The following is a 21,281-nucleotide window of genomic DNA, read 5'->3' on the forward strand; positions in this document are numbered from 1 at the left end:
TCATACATTTGCTTCTGTGCCCCTGGGTCTACTCACTCAAGTCTTCTGGGTCTGTAATACAAGGAGTGAAGAATCTCTTAAGGAGTGAATGAATTCTCATTATATGAGATCCCACACTTAGAAATTTGCATGGAAAAAAGATTATTGATGTAAACGGAAAATACACTCAAATTGATATAATAGAAATATTTATGGAACTGTACAACAGAAACATTATGGGACTGCTCCCAAACAATGTTTTCTGCATAGCATCTAAATCTAGCTCTACTCATCTCAACAAAGTTTTTGTAGATAAATATCTAGATGATTGTTGGATTGCAGTAACCTAATGCAAATTTAGTGCAAATGGATTGCCAGGATTAATTGTAGATCTTGAAAAAGTTGTAGGACATCATTGTTAGTGAAAGTAGCATTGGGGAACACCTCAAATTACACAAAGATTTCTCAGAATTAAACTAGTTAGCAATTGAGGAACAAAATTTAGAAGAAAAATAATGATAAGAGGTGCTTTAAAAATAATGATTATACAAAACCACAGTGAGATACCTTCTGACAAAGTGTTTTATCTTCACTATTCAAAAGGCAAGAGATAACAAGTGTTGGTGAGGATGTGGAGAAACGGAAATTCTCCTACACTGTCAGTGGGAATGTAACTTAGTGCAGCCACTATACAAAGCAAAAAAAAAAAAAAAGAAAAATAGAAATACCATATGAACCAGTAATTCCACTTTTGGGTATATAACCAAAGAAATCAAAATCACTAATTAGAAAAGGTATATGCACTCCTATGTTTATTTCTGCATTATTTACAGTAGCTACAATATGGAAACAACCAAAGTGCCCATCAGTAGAAGAATGGGTGAAGAAGATGTAGTATATTTATACAAAGACATATTATTCAGTCATAAAAAAGAAAGAAATCCTGCCATTTGTGACAATATGGATGGGACTACAGGGTATGATTCCAAGTGAAATAAGCCAAATGGAGGAAAACAAATTCCATATGATTTCACTTATATGTGCAATTAAAACAAAACAAAAGAAAAAAACAGAAATAGACCCACAGCCACTGAGAAGGGACTGGTGGTTATGAAGGGGGAGGAGTGGGTGTGGGTGGGTGAAATAGATAAAGGGGATAAAGAGGCACAGAATCTTAGTCGTAATATAAATTAGTTATGGGGATGAAAGTACAGCATAGAGAATATAGTCAGTAATTCTCTAACATTCTATTTGGAGTGAGCAAATAGAATGTTAGAGAATCAAATCACTATGCTGTACACTTGAAACCAATGTAGTATTGTGTATCAACTATACTTCAATAAGATATAATAGTAATAAAAATTAAAATAAATAAAAATTATGATTTTATTGTGAAGTATGTAAAATAAGTCTTAGGAAATCTGCAAAATTTGAAAAACCAACCTCTGTAATTGCCCTATGAAAACAAAGAATGTAGTGGTATATTACTGTCATTGTCATAATGCACTGTTGGCAGAGACTGTGTATAGAAAAAATGACTCGTCACCTTTTCATTTTAATGAAAACCACACTATGTTTTTTCTTTTTTTTTTTTTGGTGATATAAATTCATTAATTCAATTTCATTCAATTGAGGTAATCCATAGTGTCTAACACTGGTTTTCATAGTAATGTAAATTTTATTAAGTTTCAGATAATTTATTTCATACTTTTATTATTTCCTTCTGCTTAGTTTCAATTTCATTAGCACTTCTCAGTAGTTTCTTGAGGCACAACCTTAAATCATTGATTTTAGACCTTTTTTCTTGTTTAATAAAAGTATTAAATACTATACATTTCCCTTTAAATATCACTTTAGCTACATCGCGCAAATTTTGATATGTTTTGTTTTCATTTTTATCAGTTAAATGCAGTTTAAAAATTTCCATATGGTTTCTTCTTTGACCCATCAGCTTTTTCAAAGTATATTGTTTAATGTCTAACTGTGTGGGGTTGTCTTGATCTTTTGTTTTTGATTTCTAGTTCAGTTGGGTTTTGTTAAGAAACATACTCCTTGTGATTTCAATCCTTTAACATTTATTGAGACCGTTTTTACTGCCCAGAATATGGTCTGTCTTGATGAATGTTCTATGTGAACTCAAAAGGAATTCGTATTCCATTGTTTTTGGATAAAGCACACTATAAATACCAATTAGTTCCTATTGGTTGATAGTGGTAGTCAAGTCTTCAATACACTTGGTGATTTTCTGTCTACATGTTCTATTAATTACTGAAACAAGAGTGTTGAAATCATCAGCTATAATCCTGGATTTATCTGTTTTCAGTTCCATTAGTTTTTGTTTCACATAAATCAGAGTTTTTAGTTGTAGGTTTTATTGGTAGTGTTTAAACTCTTTATATTACATTTTATTATTATACTTTATTCATTGCATTTACTAATTTTATTATGACATGGAATAAAAATACTGGATTTTCTCCACCTTTATTGAGACATACTTGACATATAATATTGTATAAGTTTAATGTACACAATTAATGATTTGCTATATGTATATATTGCGAAATAATTACCACAGTAAGGTAAGTGGACACATCCATTGCCTCACATAATTACAATATTTTTGTGTGTGGTGGTAATTTTTAAGATCTGAACAACTTTCCTATATAAACACAGTATTGTTAACTATAGTCACCATGTTATGCATTACATCCCCAGAACTTACAAGTAGAAGCTTGTAACAAGCTTCACCCATTCCCTACCTCCCCCACTTGGCACTGGCATCCACCAACTTGCTATTTCTATGAGTTTGATTTTTCTTATATTCTACATATAAGTGAGGTTTTATGGTATATTTATCTTTCTCTGTCTAGTTTGTTTCACTTACCATAATGCCTTCAAGGCTCATCCATGTTATTGTCAATGGCAGGATTTCCTTCTTTTTATTATGGTTGAATAATAGTCCTCTCTGAGATTGTGTGTGTGTGTGTGTGTGTGTGTGTGTGTGTAATATAAATATATGTCTCACATCACATTTTCTTTATCCATTCATCCATTGATGGGTACTAAGGCTGTTTCTATGTCTTAGCTATTGTAAATAATGCTGTAATGAACATGGGGATGCAGCTATCCCTCTGAGATACTGATTTCCTTTGGAGATATACCCAGAAGAGGGATTGTAGGACCCTGTGTTACTTGTATTTTTAATTTTTTTAGGGACCTCTCTACAGTTTTCCATAGTGACTGTATCAATTTACATTCTCACCAATATGGCACAAGTGTTCCCCTTTCTCCACATCCTTTCCAAGACTTAACTCTTTTCTTTTTGATGACAGCCATTTTAACAGGTGTGAGGTGATAATCTCACTGTGGTTTTGATTTGCATTTCCCTGGGTAATTAGTGATGTTGAGCACCTTGTCATGTATTTGTTGGCTATTTGAATATCTTTTTTTGAAAAAATATCTATTCAGGTCCTTTAACCATTTTTTAATTGAATTATTCTTTTCTTTTCTTTTTTGCTATTGAGTTGTATATGTTCCTTATATATGTTGGATATTAACCCCTTATCAAATGCATAGTTTGCAATTATTTTCTCCATTCCATAGGTCTTTCATTTTGTTGATTGCCTCTTTTGCTCTGAAGCTTTTTAATTTGATGTAGTGACACTTGTTTATTTTTGCTTTTATTGCTTGTACTTTTGGTATCTCATCTATGAAATCATTGCCAAGACCAATGTCAAGGAGCTCTTTTTCTATGTTCTCTTCTAGAAGTTTGATGATTTCAGGTCTTACATTTAAGTCTTTAATTTGTTCCAAATTAATTTTTTGCAAGTGGTGTGAGATTGGAGTCTGGTTTCATTGTTTCCATATGAATATCCAGTTTTCCTAACACCACTTATTGAAGAGACTATTTGTTTCCTCACTGAGTATTCTTGGCTCCCTCTGATGGGGTTTAAGTCTAGCAGTTTACTGTTTTTCTTTTCTCCTATTAGCCATACTTCTCTGTTTTTATTGATTTGTTTAAGGCATCAGTTCCCAAACTGCAATCCTTAGATGAGCATCACCTGAAAACTTGTTAGAAAAGCAAATTCTTAAGCCCTTCCAACACCTGCTGAATCAGTGGCTCTCAGATACCGGCTATCTGCATTGTGTGAAGTATGTCAAGTGATTCTGATAAGGCTGAAATAGAAGAAACGTTGTTTTAGGCTTACAGTGTACCTCATTATCTTGTCACAGTATACTTCCTAGAATATTATACCACTTTATGTACTTCCATGTGTGGGGAAAATTGAAGTTCCTATGGCCAGGATCCTCATCTGAACCTAAACTGCTTGATGATGTAACTAGCCTAGTACTAGGCTACTGCTTCCACACCCTTAGGCAATAAGTCACTATATAAAGAGCTCTGCCAATGCTCGGGCAGAGGCAGAGACGAAGAATTACAGACCTGCAGACCATTGGATGCAGACATAATTCTAGTGTTTGACCTACCTCTGGGAGAACAAGCCAGGTAAAAAACCTCTTTACTCCAAGAACGTTCCTTGTCATTCCTTGGTCTCACTGAATCCATAGTGAACTTGCCTGGGGCTGCAACCCATCGGCAGGACACCATGCCTCTGGCATCTCTCAGGTTGTCACTCTACTCTTATTCATCGTCTACATATGCTATAAACTCCATAATGCATTATTACATTGTATTTCAAAGAGATTAAATGTTAGACAAATAATACATTATATATTCACAGATTTACCGTTTTGGTGCTCTTCATTCCTTTAGGTAGATTCTATTTCCATCTGATTTCATTCTCCCTCTTTAAGAATTTCCTTTAACATAGCTTATATAGGGCTGGTTTTCTGGCAATAAATTCTCTCACATTTGTTTGAAAAGCTTGTAGTCCAGCTTCATTTTTGAAAGTCATTTTTGTTTGGTATGGAATTTGCTTGGTTGACTCATAGATACTGAGAAGTGATTGGTGGTTACCATGGGAGGGTTGGGGTAGGTTAGTGGGAAGGGTAAGTAGGATAAAAGGGCCCAAAATTCTCAATCAATATAAATTGGTCATGCAGATAGTAGTACAGCATGGGGAATATAGCCAGTGATTCTGAAACATCTTCCTATGCTGACAGATAGTAACTGCACTAGTTGGCGTGAGGATTTAATAATATGGGTAACTGATGAACCACTGTGTTGTATACTTGAAACTAATGTAAGATTGTCTATCAACAATACTGCAATTAAAAAAAAAAGAATTTGCTCAGCATAGAATAGTTGACATTTTCTTTTGTCTTTAAGCACTTTGAAGATGTCACTTCATTGCCATCTGATTTGCATAGTTTGTGACAAGAAGTCCATCTTTCATCTTCTGTTTACTATTTGTAATCTGTCTTTTTTTATCCTCCTCTGGCTGTTTCTATGTTTTTCTCTTTGTCACTGGTTTTCAGTTTTATTATAGGTTCCCTTTGTGAATTTTCTTTGGGGTTCTTTAGATCCTTGCTTCTGTGTTTTGTTTTGTTTTTTTTCACTAACTTTGGGGAAAACATTGGCAATTATTTCTTAAATGTTTTCCTCTTTCTCTTTTCTCATGTGGGGACTACAGTTACATGTGTGTTAGACTAGATAGTACTGCCCTGCAGGTCACTGAGTCTCTGTTCATTTTTCCAGTTTTTGTTGTATGTGCTTCCATTTGGATTGATTCTAGTGTTATATCTTCAAGTTTATTTATCTTTTCTTTTGCAGTGCCTATGGACTGTTAACCCATCAGTATATTTATCACTTTAAATATTGCATTTAATCACAAGAATTCCATTTAGGCCTTTAAAAATATCCCTTCTCACGATGTTGATGCTTCTCTTTGAATATATGAAGCATGTTTCTCATCAGTGTTTCAATGATCATATCTGATAACTCCATCATTTCTATCATTCTGGCCTGTTTTTATTAACTGATCTTTTTCCTTGTATTACTTTGTTAGGGCTTCCATAATAAAATCCCACAGATGGGTGGATTAAGCAACAGACACATAAGTTTCTCAGAGCTCTTGAGGCTGAAATTTTAAGATCAAGAAGCCATCAGGGTTGAACCCCTGGGAGACCCTCCACCCCAGCTTGCAGATTGCTGCCCCCTTAGTGCCTCTTCACAATCTTCTGTGTGTGTGTGTGTGCATCTCTCATGTCTCTTTGTGTGTCCAGATTTCCTCTTCTTTTAGAAAGACACTAATCAGATTTGTACGGATTACTCTCTATTAGCTTCATTTTAACTTAATCACATCTTTAAAGGCCCAATCTCCAAATACAGCTATATTCTGAGGCACTAGAAGTTAAAGTTTCAACATAGGAATTTTGGGGCACTAGAAGTTAAAGTTTCAACATAGGAATTATGGGGGGCACGCAGCTATCACACTCATAGTCATAGTTCATAATTTCTTGCTTTATACATTTCTGGTAATTTTTTTTATTGAATTCTGTATATTTTGAAGTTTAAATGTTAAATGCCAAATTTTGATTTTTTTTCTTTTCTCTATCTTTAGACTTGTTTCTGGCATGCATACTTGTTACGTGAGTTGAGTCTGATCTTTTCAAGGTTTGCTTTTAAGCTTGTTCCAGAGCACCTCAGTCTAAGGCTAATTTTACCAACATTCATGCTACTTCTTGCAAATAAGATAACCACAGAATACTAACCATTCTCCACGTACTACATATGGATCTTTCCATCCTGGCTTGTGGGAATAGGAATCATTTACAACCTCATGTAATCTCGGAATTGTTTGGTTTACTGCTTCCTGGTAGTTCTTTACCTAGACTCATGGGGTTTCCTCTCACCCATGAGAGAATAAGTATTCGGCATAAGACTTGACGATACCCCTCTACCTATCTCCAGAGCTTCCTTCTGTGGAACTCTCTTCCTTTCCTTATTGCAGTGCATAATATGCTTTGGGTTTCAATGTAGATATAAATGTAGATATATTCTGCTCCACAAATTCTAGCTGCTTTGGCCTTCATCAGCTCCATTCTTTGTCTCTTCAACACAGTGAGACTGCCAGTCTCTGCATTAGTTTCCCCCTTTTATGCAGCAGCCTGTAGATTAGCTCCAGGCAATAAGCTAAAACAGTTGCTGGATTTACCTTATTTTTTCTTTATTTCTCAGAGATCACTGTTCTGTTTTGCCTATTATCCAATATCTAAAAAACTTGTTTCATATACTTATTTTTTTTCCCCTAATTTTTTTAATGCAAGTAGGTAAATCTCGTCCCCATTACTCCATCACAGCTGCAAGTCAGTTTTATCTTTGCAGGACTTTGTTTCATTTTTCAAGGTGAAAAGTTTTCAAAACACTATATTTTCAGTATTATAAAAATTTGGTGCCCATTTAAGTGGATTAACTGTCTTTGTTTCAGCACCAATTATTCTCAGATAATAAGGACATACAGTATTTGTCCATGGTATGATATAAATTGTTAATCATTTTGATATCCTAGGAAGAATTCAATGCAAATCAACAAACTTTGGAGGAAGATCAATGTGAAAAACTAGTCATTTCCTGAGATTTACTGAGTCTATTTGTTCGGGATATGTTTATCTACTAAAATTTTATGTTAGTGAATAATAAAATCTACTTGGTATTTGTTACAATTATTGCAGTGCATAAATAACATAGAAAATGTATCCATCTTAATATGCTTTGGGTTTCAATGTAGATATAAATTAGTCACTTAACAATTATCCTTTCAAATTGGTTTCTTCTCTTATTCATCACTGTCCATGCAACACCATGGGATTTTTAGGAAAAAATTATATCTAAAACATCCTGCATGAAAGGACTGACATAATCCAGAGTGGTTCAACCTCTATTAGTTTCTGCTCTTGATTTGGTTTCTGCCCTTACCAGTGGCATGTATTGAAAAAGGCTAAGGCAGACTGTTCATTCTCTGTCTGATAATATACGTGCTCAGTTACATTTGAATTGTTCTGAATTCTAGTATAAAAGCATGAGATAAGTAGAATATCTTCCTGGTAATCATTTACATTTGGGAATAATTGAATAATTAACTTAAGTACACAAAGCAGCAAGAAATTAGCTTCATTAATACCTTAGACATGTTCATAGAGCATATTTCTTGTCATTTTCTGGCTAATTTTCTATCTGAATTTCCATTTTCTCCTCAGAAAAACAGTTGGTGTTTTTTGCTGTGGACCCAATTCCATTTCTAAGACTCTTCATAAACTGAGTAACCAAAACAACTCATATGGGACAAGATTTGAATACAACAAAGAATCTTTCAGCTGAAAACCTGTGAGATGAACCAGGACCCTAAAGAAGGAATGAGTGCAATTTCTAAGACTTTGAAACTCAGCTGAATCAAACAGCTCTATTATGCCAAAGAGTAGCAAGGTTTTCTTATTTATAATTATTTAAAACAGAAATGCAGAAAATGTGGCAAGATGACAGATCACATTACATGTTTAATCTGGAAACCAAAGAGGACTTGAAGAATATTTGATGTGGATGATTCACTTTTCAATGCTCAAATTAAAAGTAAGCTATTAGATGCACACTGTTGATTTTTATGGCAGATTCAAGAACTCCCTAGTGAGGAGATACACTTGCTCAGTGTGGAGCTGATAGCCTCGGTCCTCTTTAAATTGTTTTTGGTTGAACAAATGCAAGAGTGAGTGAAATTAAAAATTCATTGAAACTCAGATTACATTTTCTATGTGAGTATATACAGAGTTACTTTGATTTAGAAAAGCTCCAGGCAAATATATTAGACATTTGAAGATCTAGCATAAGACTGTATTGATACGGGTACTTTGTATCTGAACTTCCTCACTACTGATGCCAGTACCTCTATTTGATGTCTGTAGACTTTGTGCTGAATGAACCTTTTGTAGATGTTTATGTAGTATCTATTTTTTTGTATTTCTTCTTTTTTCCTCTAAGGAAATACGCCCTCCCTTGGCATGCCTTAGACACAATGATTGAACAGTCCTTTTCATCCCCAGTCTATTACTGTTGCATAGTAATGAGGAAAATATCATTACTCTAAATTATGAAGGGATGTATAGACTAATAACTTTTTCAGCATTTTGACATTTATTATTTCTATTTACTTGTATCCCCAGTATAGTTTGTCTTGGTTTTTAGCCTCTTAAGGTACTTGGTTTAATTTGCACTTTGAGACCAGAGAGCATAGTGTCTGTCAGTGGTCACTGAGGTATAAGATCTCTCTCTTTTGTCACACATTAGTTTATGCTGGTGAGATTGAAACTGTAGTCACATTACTGAACAGAAAACCTGTACTCAACTTTCTATATAAGAGGAAATATATCATTAATTATTTAAAGTTCAGAATCAAGAATATTATTGTTTCACTGGTATTCTGGGTCTTCATAGGGCATTTTTTAGTATAAAGTCCCTTTTGGGACTACGCTGTGTGATCCTATATGCTTGTTCTCCAATATATTCTTGGCTCAAAAGGAAAAACTTCACTACCTTAAAAATTAAGGCATTTTTACAGTTTAGTGATTTTGTTTTATAGATATCTATCAATTGCTATCAAATATAGCACTTTTCTGAAGTAAACAGAATGACTTGTCTTGCCTTTGTTAAAATTTTGCATGATATAACATACATGATAGATGCTACTGTCATTTTTTGCTGTGATTCACAATAGCAATCAAGTATGTTAAACTATCTAGTGTTGAATGCCCATAAACATGTTGCATTTAGATATTTCTCCTTCCTCTTGGAATTCTTTCTTCTCCCTTCTATGGAAGAAGGTGAGTCAGAAAAATATTGGGGGAATGTACAATGTTCCTGAAGATTTAGCTCTGAAGGTACATTTAATAAACAGTATGTTTTGGTAACACTTTCTAAATTAAAAAGGATTTTCATAAAAACATAACAGAAAGAACTTGTGAAAAGAAGCTTGAATAGTACAGGCTTGATGTGCAATACTAACTCTTTACTGAAAATAATTTATTTAAGTGATTATATTAATAAATCTAATTTCAGTAAAACAAGTGGAAGATTTTTTAGAAGAAGAATGATTGCTTCTTAGGTAATTTTTACTTCTTTATGTAGGGATAAAATTAGGGCTTCACCATGCATGTAGTAGAGCTTTGTTTTGTTTTGAGGGATTCTTTCTCTGGGCTATTTCTTGTCACACAGGTCTTAAATCAATCATTTTAGTGGCAATAAATATTAAAATAGAAATGGTATCCTTGAAATCTCTATAAGCTCACTTTACCTTGTAACAAATAAAGTAGGCAGAGTTTCTTCATAACATGTTGCAAGTTTAAGAAACAAAATCTATTAGGGTGCATGCTAGCATGTGCAGCCTTACGAATTTGAGTCCTGGGACTATCAATGTCCTCTTTAAATTGTTTTTGGTTGTCACATGGCTAATGGTGTGACTATGGCAAATTGCTTCTCAATCTGGAATTGAGATTTCTCATTTGGACTAGATAGTTATTAATCTTTTTTGGGAACCTGATTACAAATGAATATTATGACATACATACAGAATATTACATATACTTTTGAGGGCCCACAAATAATTTTCAAAAGTAAGGACTGCAGCTTAGAACTTCTGAACAAAATAATCATCACTGTAGGTCTTTCTGCTGATACCTTTCTTGCACATATTTTGGAAGAAACTCAAACTTTTGTAGGATTATATTGAGAAATTAACCCTATGGGTAAAGGAAAATAAGTTCTCTCTATATGCCCTCAAACAATCCAATAGAATTTTTCATCAGTTAATCTTGGGTCTCCTGCTTTACGTAAGGGAAGGCTGTGATTTTATATATCAATAATAATAAAAGACTCAGATTCAAACACATACACATGTGTTTATACACCATACATACATTTGGAGCTTCATTTGCTTTTTTCTTTCTAATGCATGTTTAAAATGAAATGATTGGACTTTTTGTTTTTTTTTTCGGTTAGGGACTTAAAATGCCAGGTGGGTGCTTGTGATAGCACAGGCACTTAAAACAAAGGAATAAAAGCAATATCGATAAAGCATGGCTGAATTGATATAATCTATATATCCTTGTTATTTATACCCCTCCCCCCAATCAGTGTTTAGTTGGAGCATTCGTAGTAGAGAATAGGTTTAAATCATAAGGCATTGTTAAAGAGGCTTGTTAGAGGCAAATGGGCCATTGTCATCAATAGATAATGGTGTTGCTGAAGAACGTTTATTATATTAAAGAGAAAAAAATTAAAACAAAAATTTTTTACCTTAACTCGGTTGAGCAGAGATTTTTCTAAACAAACTAATGAGATAGATACATTTTTAAGTGCTACTTATGATACACAGTTCCCTTTTCTTGTGCTATTCAGGACACTTTCATATCCAGTTATAGTATAGAAACACGAAGTGCTCAAGTTAGTGAAGTACTCTTATTTTGCAGTTAAGGACACTGAGCCCCAAAGCGACATGTTAACTTGCTTCAGGTCACCCACTGAATGTGCTGCAGAGCTGAAGCGAGTTCAGTGTTTTCCTAAGCTCTGCCACCGAAGGCGCTCTCTCCTCCCTGTGACGTACACAGCTAACAGACGCATCTTGGCCTGTTAGTTTCAGTCTCCTATACACTCCATTTTGTGTTTTGTGGAAAATAAAATACTGAGTGTTAATTTCAGATTCAGATGTCAAAACTTACTCTCTTCTTCCTATATATCTTGGGGACTCTAAATTTGTGAGTTTTATGTGTTTTGCCTATTAGAACCTATTTCCAGAAATCAGTTTTAGACTAACAGTTGTGCTAAAGGGATTATGTTCTCCAGAACTTTGTATTGGTGACATACATAATAGCATAGTTTCTAGGAAATGCTAGTATTTAATTTTTAAAATTTAGATTCATAGGGAAAAGTCATGACTTTACAGCTTTCTAACCACCCAGGGAAATGTTGATATTAAAACAAATGATTATTGTTCTCTACCCACATGACTGTAACCTGATTCTTGTTCAGGAGAAAAGAATCAGCTTTTTGTAAACTAATGAGACAGGAAATAAATGAATTCAAGCATGATGAGCATTTACTTCAATCACCATGAAACAATGAAACTGCTTCCTTCTGTCTAAATCTCCACTCCATTACCCCAAAGTCTTTATTCCATTCTGTGGTATTCTCAAAGGACAGAGTTGCAAAAGCTAGCTAGACAAAGTTTTCCAAAGAAAAGAAGCAGGAGACTTCCAATACTTAGCAAAGAAAGGTCCATTAAGAGCGAAAAGAAGAAAGGCCATGTGAATCATTTAAAATTAGCTGAGAGTTAAGCAATGTTGCTTTAGAACAGGAACTAGTAATTTTTTAAAGTGAATATGCAGAACTTTTATTTTTTCCTGTGCAAGAATTTTTATATTCTTGTTCATAGAGTCTAAAACCAGATGTCTTTTATTTTACACTGTAGCAGAATCACCAGTCATCATCATGCAAAGTGTTAAACTACAATTTAAGAATTGATAAGGGCAAAACATGCCTCAAAGGAGCAAAACTAGAAAGAAAAAGAGAGCAGTCACAGAAAGAAAAATGACTTAACACATCAGGGCATGATAACTCTTTTTCATAACTCAATAGATGCTCACGTGTGTGGCAAAACTGGCTATTACTGTGGTTTGGGAAAATGTCAAAGAATATTGTGTTTGGTTTATTTTTGGGGGTCCTTTCACATTTTCGTTGCCACTAGAATTTTTGTAGAAACTTTACTTTGATCTGAATTGTATCTGGCTTTTGCAAGAATTAGAGCTTTGATGAGCTGCTGGATGATCTAGAGAGAACCCCGACATTTAGATGAGAACCAGCAATACGTAAATGCTCTAATATATGTAGCAATAAAGAAGGAGAGGCTGCCATGAATTTCCTCAACTGCATACACAGCACATTCAAATTCCGTTGCTGCAAGGTCACATTTCTCAACTCTTATCCTTCCACCCAGAGAATGAAACCCTCTTTAAAATATGCAGACACTGAGAAACATTCCGTCTTGTATCATAATAGTGTATCTGTTCACCTATATCAGCTCATTCATTTGAAACTAGTTATCAATTAAAAATGACAATATAATTCATTTTAGTGGTGAGAAATCTCCACAATATATAAAATAAGGGCCTCACTTGTCTGCTAAAAAAACGTAGGGCTGCCAATACATTGGCTAGGGCGAATGCTAGGTTTTCCTCTCCAGCTGAGCTTTGACGTAATGTCAGATACCTTACCACACAGGTCGGAAGTGGGACGTGTTCTGGGTTGCACCCCGTGCTCTGTGATCAGATATCCTGCACAGTTGATCCTCCAGACTCCCAGGAACTATTCAGTTGAGAAAATAGCAGCTCTTGAGCCAGCTTGGCATCTTTAACCACATAATTGGGTACCCACCAGGTGCAGTTATATCCTTATTTAAAGATGATGATGGCTTATCAGATGCCATTAGTGGTATACTTTATTTTCTTCTCTCTCCATCAATATTTGATTCAAATTCAGCGTTGGGAAAAGCAGAAATCGCTTTAGAAAGTGGGATTGGTTGGCTGAAGTTCTGTTCCACCCGGAGAGTGTAAGGGTGTCATTTTATCCAGCCACCTCCAGTGTGCAGAGTGAACAGGATCCTGGATTAGTAATCAGAAGATTTGCAGCTTTTATCCCTGAAAAGTATTAGGCCATATGCATAAAAATGGGTATAATATCTACCTCTGCCTGCATCCCTGTTACATGGATGTACTGGCACAAAAATGTAGGGGAGAGGAGAAAAAGAATGGTGAAGAAAGAAATTTCCTGGACACATCTTCCTTACTTGGGTTGTTGATAACACAGTAAAAATAAAACACTGTTCTGAGAAAGTAAAAACATAGGCTTTTATGAGTCACGGTCCATTGTAACTGAAAGAGTAAGTATTTAATTGTGTCCTCTGGGCAAGTAGAGAACTACCCAGGAGCAAAGCACACCACTGTGTGTCTTTGTTCTTCTGAGATTGCCATAAACAAAGTCCCCTGTCATGTCTAGTGTAACTGCCTTCTGAATTCCTCTTAACTAGTTTTGGTCAGGCCCAGTGCCTCTAGAGATAGCTGTATAGATCTGTGACAATCAAGCTAGGAATTGCTCCAGGGTAATATAATTTATCCTGCTTATTTAAGGTCTGATGGAGGAAAAATCAGGTGTTCATAAGACACCATTACTATTAAAACCAAGGCCTGTATCTTAGAACTAGAAATAATTCTTAAAAATTCTACAAAAGAGAACACTGCATTGTAAGCTCTATTTTTCCTAGATGGAAAAAATGAATTTATTTCTTGACTACTTCACATTATGTCTTTTCATCAAAGGTCACATTATTTTGTAGCTGTTTGTATTTAAATTATGTGTGTGTGAGAGAGAGAAAAACAGAGTCTTTTTATGGTGAATTGGAAGGAATGTCTGAATAAAATGCCTGAATAAAAACAACATTCTGCAGACATGTAATGACGCTTTCCAACTTTCATAATAAGCATTCAGAGGTGGTAGTTTTGTGTCTGGGGGAAATATTGTAGTGCTGGAGAGGAAGGACTAACTCAAATTCAATACTTGTGAAGAATTGGAAAAATTTATTTTTATATGTAATTTTATTGTAAAGTCATAGCATGTTTGTAGAAAACCATTGTTTTTGAACATGGTATAGTGTTTAAAAGCTAAACAACTAAACGTTGGACAAATATACTTAAAATTCCTCACATTGTAAACCAATTGTGCACCTTTGGCAGTCATAATCAAGAAGTCATTCCAGGATTTTGAGAACTGGCCGGGGTTGTTTTCTGTCCTAACGAAAGACCAAATGATCAGATTAGTCTCACTTGTGAAGGTATTAAACAAGTAACATTTAAGAAATGTCCCTTTGAAAAGCTTTCCAAGTGGTCTAATTTCAAGCTTCTTGGAACTTCCATGTCAACAGGATGTATAATTGGGAAACTGAGAATTCTAATTTCTAAATTTAATATGCTGGGTTTGGAATTTGGGGTTTATTTTTGGTTTCTTTGGTGTTTTGTATTATTCTCAAATTTCATAATTGTGCCCATAAAAGATTGTAATATTTACTTAATTTTAAGGTGTCAAAATTTAATATTTTACTGCACAGAAAATAAAGTATGATGTTCATTATGAAGTCTAAATGGTTTTATACTCGATCACCGAGGATTTTAATTGTACCTAAACACCAACTATTCTGTAAATAGTCGCACCCAAATAGTCCTGCTCAAAGAGTTTGTTTAGGGTTGTCCCTCCGAATTTGCCCTTTCACTTTCGGAGGTTTCAGTTTTACCTCAGGGCGGCTGAGGTCCGGAAGCAGATGATTCTGCTGACGCTGTGTCAGAAGGTCTATACGTAAAGCGTCAGGCTACGTCACGACACCTACATCATTCACCACACTTCCTCTTACACGTAGGCGTGTTATCATCTCACATCGTCACAAGAAGGGTGAGTACAGTACAGTAAGATACTTTGAGAGAGGGACTGCATTCACATGTTTTATTACAGCATATTGTTATTGCTGTTAAATTAGGTGTGTATGTGTAAGAAAAAATGTGTATGTAGTGTTCGGTACTACACGAGGTTTCAGGTATTCACTGGGCGTCATATATCCCAAGCTGGAAGGGGGGCCGCGTCTGCTACTGTATTTTTCCCCATATACCACCATCTCCCTGTTTTGAAACCTGTGAATTATACAAAATAAACAGTAATAATAGAAAAATTCACAGGTTTGTCTGACATTTACACAGGTGGGATATGAACAGTTTGCAACAAGCTCTTTAGAGACCTGTGTTCCAGCGCCATCTGAAAACGAGCTGTGTGATTACCCCCTCAGAAAAACGTATGCCAGAATTTTCTGTGAAGAAAATTCATCCCATTGTGTTTCTGTGTGGGCTGTGAACCTGTAGTTTGGTAGTGGATTGGATGAGTAAAATGCTTCAGTATACATGATCATGATCGTGGTCACTTTTAGTTCCTAAGTTATGTCTAGTAATGTAAACAAATTGGAAAGCCTTCCGGCATTAGCAGGATGAAAGGGATTTGCTTCACAGTGAAAGACATTATGCTACCTATGTTTCTAAATGCAAGTTCTTTGCATTAAATTGTTATTCATTGTCTTTTCTAATCCAAAAGTCATTCACGAGTCAAATCCGAAGCCACAGTGCTTTAATTTATAGTGCCTTTAGAAGTGGTGACTTGTTCGTATGGTTTAAGCAGCTAACTTCAATATGTCGTATCTCATTGTTAGCAATCAATTCCTATCACGTTGCAGTCCTTCAAGTGATTTATTTCCAAAGAATATGCTTTCCTGAGATGGCATCTTGCCTTCTGTATTTTGCCAAGCTGTCGTGCATTCTGTAATGGTCATTTCCATAGGTCAAGTTCAAATGCATTTAAAAGGCAAGATTAGCAGTTAAGTGCTTGCATTCTCTATGTGCATTACTTGCTTTGTGTCACAATGGGGTCATGAGCACATGCTTTAATAGCATTAATGTAAAATTACTCATCAGCAGCAGACAGTGAGCAAAGAACGCAAAAGATACTTGGGAAAAAATGTTTTGGTAGGAGTGGGGGCTGAGGGAGGAGGGGTGCTCAAATCAAGGAGACTTTGATGCAAATCTCAGTGCTGCAGATAAAAGTTCCTCTACAATGCCTTTCCTTTCTTTATTCATATTGATTACCCTGCTGCTAAGAATGTGATTGCCTGATCTCAAAAATATGAAAATGTGTGGTAGTAAGGGTTTCTCATCAGACTTTTTATTAGGTAATGAAATCTTTTTAAGTGGCTTGTGTTGCAGAGGGCCTGTTTGCAGCTTGCTGATAAATGTGTCATCAACTACGGTACGAGATATAAACAAACATCTAAAGCTTGGTTTTGCATTTCAAATACAGATCCAAGGTATTGTGTAAAAAATACTTTTTTGACTTAGAGTGACTGTTCCTTGTAACAGATTTCAAAGTTACATTACATGTATTTTGACAATGTGGTTTCTAATTGAAATTCAATTTCCGATTTGATCTGACAAAAAGCTTTGGTGGGAGGTTTGTATTAGTAAACAAATTCAGACTTCAAGTTTTTAAAATAGCTGTCCTTTTGCCTTGGGTTTCTTTTGTGATGGTGGTGATAAGTGGTTAATTGTTTATTTCGAATCTCATGGGATACTTGGGGAAAAACAAAACAAAACAAAACAAAACAAAAAAACAGTTTTGTTGTGGTCTTCCAAAGCAGATGGAAACAATATGCCTAGTAATGTGTTACAACTGTGTAGGCTTTATTAAGCTTTGCCTTTTGGAGCTGTTGCCCCTAACCTTTAACCCCTATCTGTCAATAATGGGAAGGGTGCTCCAAATTAGATCCGCTGGCGGAGCCCAGGGAGCCACAGCCATACTCTGCAGTTGTGCAAAGACTACAACTCCCCATTTTAATTGTCTAAGGTACACTGCATTCCTCACCTGTTTCCTTGAACCTACTTTTAACCTGGAACCTTTATCAGGACCCTCAGGCATGAGTTTTTGTTGTTTCCTAACTCGCCTACAGACTTTAGCGCCCCCAGGTCCTATGCTACACTTAGCATAGCCTATTTGTGTGGGTCTTTGGATTAACCCAGAGTATGATTCTGTTTCCCAGTCAGGCCCTGAATTAAGGATAGTAATCCTTGGTTCTGAGTTTTCCTTTGTCTCAGGGCTTGGGGGAGTTCTCCAGGCACAGCCCAGTCATGACCCATCTGACTGAGCTGCCCATCATACTATAAAACCAGGTATCTTTATGGTAGATTTATAGGTAGAGAGTTGTTGGGATTTTTCACATAAGAAGTGACATTCTAGATACAGTTGAATCTTGTTTTTTTTTCTGGTAGTTTTGTTCTGTAAAGATGCCCCAGACATACTGAATTAGTGAATACTGAATCATTGTTTTCAGCTGTGTTTTTGTGCTCCTCTAATCACAATACTTTTTTTAATCAGCTAATCAATATACAGCCTTGTTTATGTGTGTTTCTGTTGAAAAACACCTTATTTAATATATATATATATACATAGTTGGTTTATTCACATTGAACTCACAGTCAATAGCCCTATAGCTCATGTTTGAATGAAGCTTGGTAAACATATATATGTTCTCCGTAAGGCACATCATGGCCATATTGCACTTGAGGACACTAGACAGGGCTTCATTACTCTGAGAGGCCTTCTTAATAGTGAAATCGCCTTTTAAAAAGCTAAATGACTTAAAGCACAAATATGCAAAAAATGTGACACTAAATAAACCATGAAACAGACATGTGATTACAGTATGAAAGCTGAAACATGGCAGAGTGGCACCTTATTTGACATCAGCTGGGAACATGGACCGCAAATGACTCAAATTTTTCATTGATCCACACATCTGCAAATGACTGGAAGTGCAATGAATATGGATTCTGAGTTATAAAAATAATATAGCAAGTAGGTGATTTGCAAATAAGAAAACCCATGAATAACAAGGCTTGACTGTATCTACTTTTCCTGGGTTTGGTGACTAGGATGAAGATCCTGTGCTTCTATGTAGATTTAGTCTCTATTCTTCACTTGTTACTGGTTTTGAACTAAGTTGGAGTAACTTTTCTACAGCGGAGAGAGATGCTTCGCCATCTTGCTTTGCTTCACTTCTTATCTTTTTCTTTCTTACACCTCAATAATAGGGAGTATTAATTTGAATGAAGAGAGTGTCAAATTGTTATTGGCCCACCTTTATTAGTAGGTATGGTAACTGTATGTAAAGATTGTTTTGGGAGGCGGAGCCAACATGGCGGCGTGAGTAGGACAGTGGGAATCTCCTCCCAAAAACATATATACTTTTGAAAATACAACAAACACAACTAGCCCTAAAAGAGAGACCAGAAGACGCAGGACAGTGGCCAGACTGCAGCTACACCAGCGAGAACCCAGCGACTGGTGAAAGGGGTAAGATACAAGCCCCGGCCCGGCGGGACCCGAGCGCCCCTCCCCCCAGCTCCCGGCGGGAGAACAATAGGCAGAGCGGGAGGGAGACGGAGCCCAGGACTGCCGAACACCCAGCCCCAGCCATCCGGGACAGAGCACAGACACAGTACATGCCGAGGGGGCCCTGGATACTGGGTGAACAGGGAGTAAGACCTCTAAGCGGGTGCTGAAGCTGATGCCCCTGAGACAAAGAAAAGCGGGGGCTTTTTGAAAGTCTTAAAGGGACAGGGACTTAACAGCTTGACGGAAACAACCCAGGTCACAGTACAGCAGCTGGAAATTACAGGGAAAACCGGGTGCACTAACCCCCTGGGCAACAGCTCTGAGACCCCTCACGGAGGCAAACAGTCAAGCAGCCCCCCCATCCATTACCCCACCGGGCGCTGCAAAAGCAGAGAAGCAGCCTGAGACAAATTCCGCCCACAGAAAGGGAAATTTCTCCCTTCCGGCCAGGCAAGACACAAGACCCACTCTACACGCAATTACCCAACACAAGCCACTAGCGATCGCAGTTGTCCCAGTAAAGAAAGGCCAGTAGCAAGTGAAAATTTTGGCCCTCCCAGCTGACAGTCAATAGCACCTGTCAACATGAAAAGGCAAAAAAATATGATCCAGACAAGACTAACCCAGACAGCTTCAGCATCTGCTACATCTTCCCCTGAGAAGGAATCTGGGGAGATAGATTTAGCCAGTCTACCTGAAAAAGAATTCAAAACAAAAGTCATAACCATGCTGATGGACTTGCAGAGAAATATGCAAGAACTAAGGAAGGAGAATTCAGAAATAAAACAAGCTCTGGAAGGACTTCAAAACAGAATGGACGAGATGCAAGAGACCATTAATGGACTAGAAAACAGAGAACAGGAACGCAGAGAAGCTGATGCAGAGAGAGATAAAAGGATCTCCAGGAATGAAAGAATTTTAAGAGAGCTGAGTGATCAATATAAAAGGAATAATATAAGAATCATAGGCATTCCAGAAGAAGTAGAGAGAGAAAAGGGGATAGAAAATGTCTTTGAAGAAATAATTGCTGAAAATTTCCCCAAACTAGGGGAAGAAATGGCCTCTCAGACCACAGAGGTACACAGAACTCCCATGACAAGGGATCCAAGGAGGGCAACACCAAGACACATAATAATTAAAATGGCAAAGATCAAAGACAAGGACAAAGTATTACAAGCAGCCAGAGAGAAAAAAAGGTTACCTACAAAGGAAAACCCATCAGGCTATCATCAGACTTCTCAACAGAAACCCTACAGGCCAGAAGAGAATGGCATGATATACTTAATGCAATGAAACAGAAGGGCCTCGAACCAAGACTACTGTATCCAGCACGAATATCATTTAAATATGAAGGAGGGATTAAACAATTCCCAGACAAGCAAAAGTTGAGGGAATTTGCCTCCCACAAACCACCTCTACAGGGCATCCTACAGGGACTGCTCTAGATGGGAGCACTCCTAAAAAGAGCACACAACAAAACACCCAACATATGAAGAAGGGAGGAGGAGGAATAAGAAGGGAGAGAAATAAAGAATCATCAGATTGTGTTTATAATAGCTCAACAAGCGAGTTAAGTTAGACAGTAAGACAGTAAAGAAGCTAACCCTAAACCTTTGGTAACCACAAACTTAAAGCCTGCAATGGCAATAAATTCATACCTTTCAATAATCACCCTAAATGTAAATGGACTGAATGCACCAATCAAAAGACACAGAGTAATAGAATGGATAAAAAAGCAAAAGCAAAATCCATCCATATGCTGCTTACAAGAGACTCACCTCAAACCCAAAGACGCGCACAGACTTAAAGTCAAGGGATGGAAAAAGATATTTCAAGCAAACAACAGAGAAAAGAAAGCAGGTGTTGCAATTCTGGTATCAGACAAAACAGACTTCAAAATAAAGAAAGTAACAAAAGACAAAGAAGGACATTACATAATGATAAAGGGCTCAGTCCATCAAGAGGATATAACCATTATAAATATATATGCACCCAATACAGGAGCACCAACATACCTGAAACAAATATTAACAGAACTAAAGGAGGAAATAGAATGCAATGCATTCATTCTAGGAGACTTCAACACACCACTCACTCCAAAGGACAGATCCACCAGACAGAAAATAAGTAAGGACACAGAGGCACTGAACAACACACTAGAACAGATGGACCTAATAGACATCTACAGAACTCTACATCCAAAAGCAACAGGATACACGTTCTTCTCAAGTGCACATGGAACATTCTCCAGAATACACCACATACTAGGACACAAAAAGAGCCTCAGTAAATTCCAAAAGATTGAAATCCTACCAACCAACTT

At 36.4% G+C, this 21,281-nt stretch overlaps 1 protein-coding gene across 7 annotated transcripts in view; it reads left to right on the forward strand.

Annotated features, from left to right (window-relative positions):
• The window catches only part of NOX4 (NADPH oxidase 4), a 155,451-nt gene extending 140,345 nt beyond the window's left edge, over window positions 1-15,106 (forward strand). For all 7 annotated transcript variants that reach the window (XM_036923258.2, XM_036923251.2, XM_036923252.2 and 4 more), the window contains one exon: window positions 8,140-15,106. In XM_036923258.2, the coding sequence (XP_036779153.1) occupies window positions 8,140-8,260 (121 nt within the window). In that variant the 3' untranslated portion in view covers window positions 8,261-15,106. The remainder of the gene's footprint in view (window positions 1-8,139) is intronic.
• Window positions 15,107-21,281: the final 6,175 nt, after the last annotated feature.

Source organism: Manis pentadactyla, chromosome 9 (assembly GCF_030020395.1).
Source record: "Manis pentadactyla isolate mManPen7 chromosome 9, mManPen7.hap1, whole genome shotgun sequence".
Taxonomy (NCBI): domain Eukaryota; kingdom Metazoa; phylum Chordata; class Mammalia; order Pholidota; family Manidae; genus Manis; species Manis pentadactyla.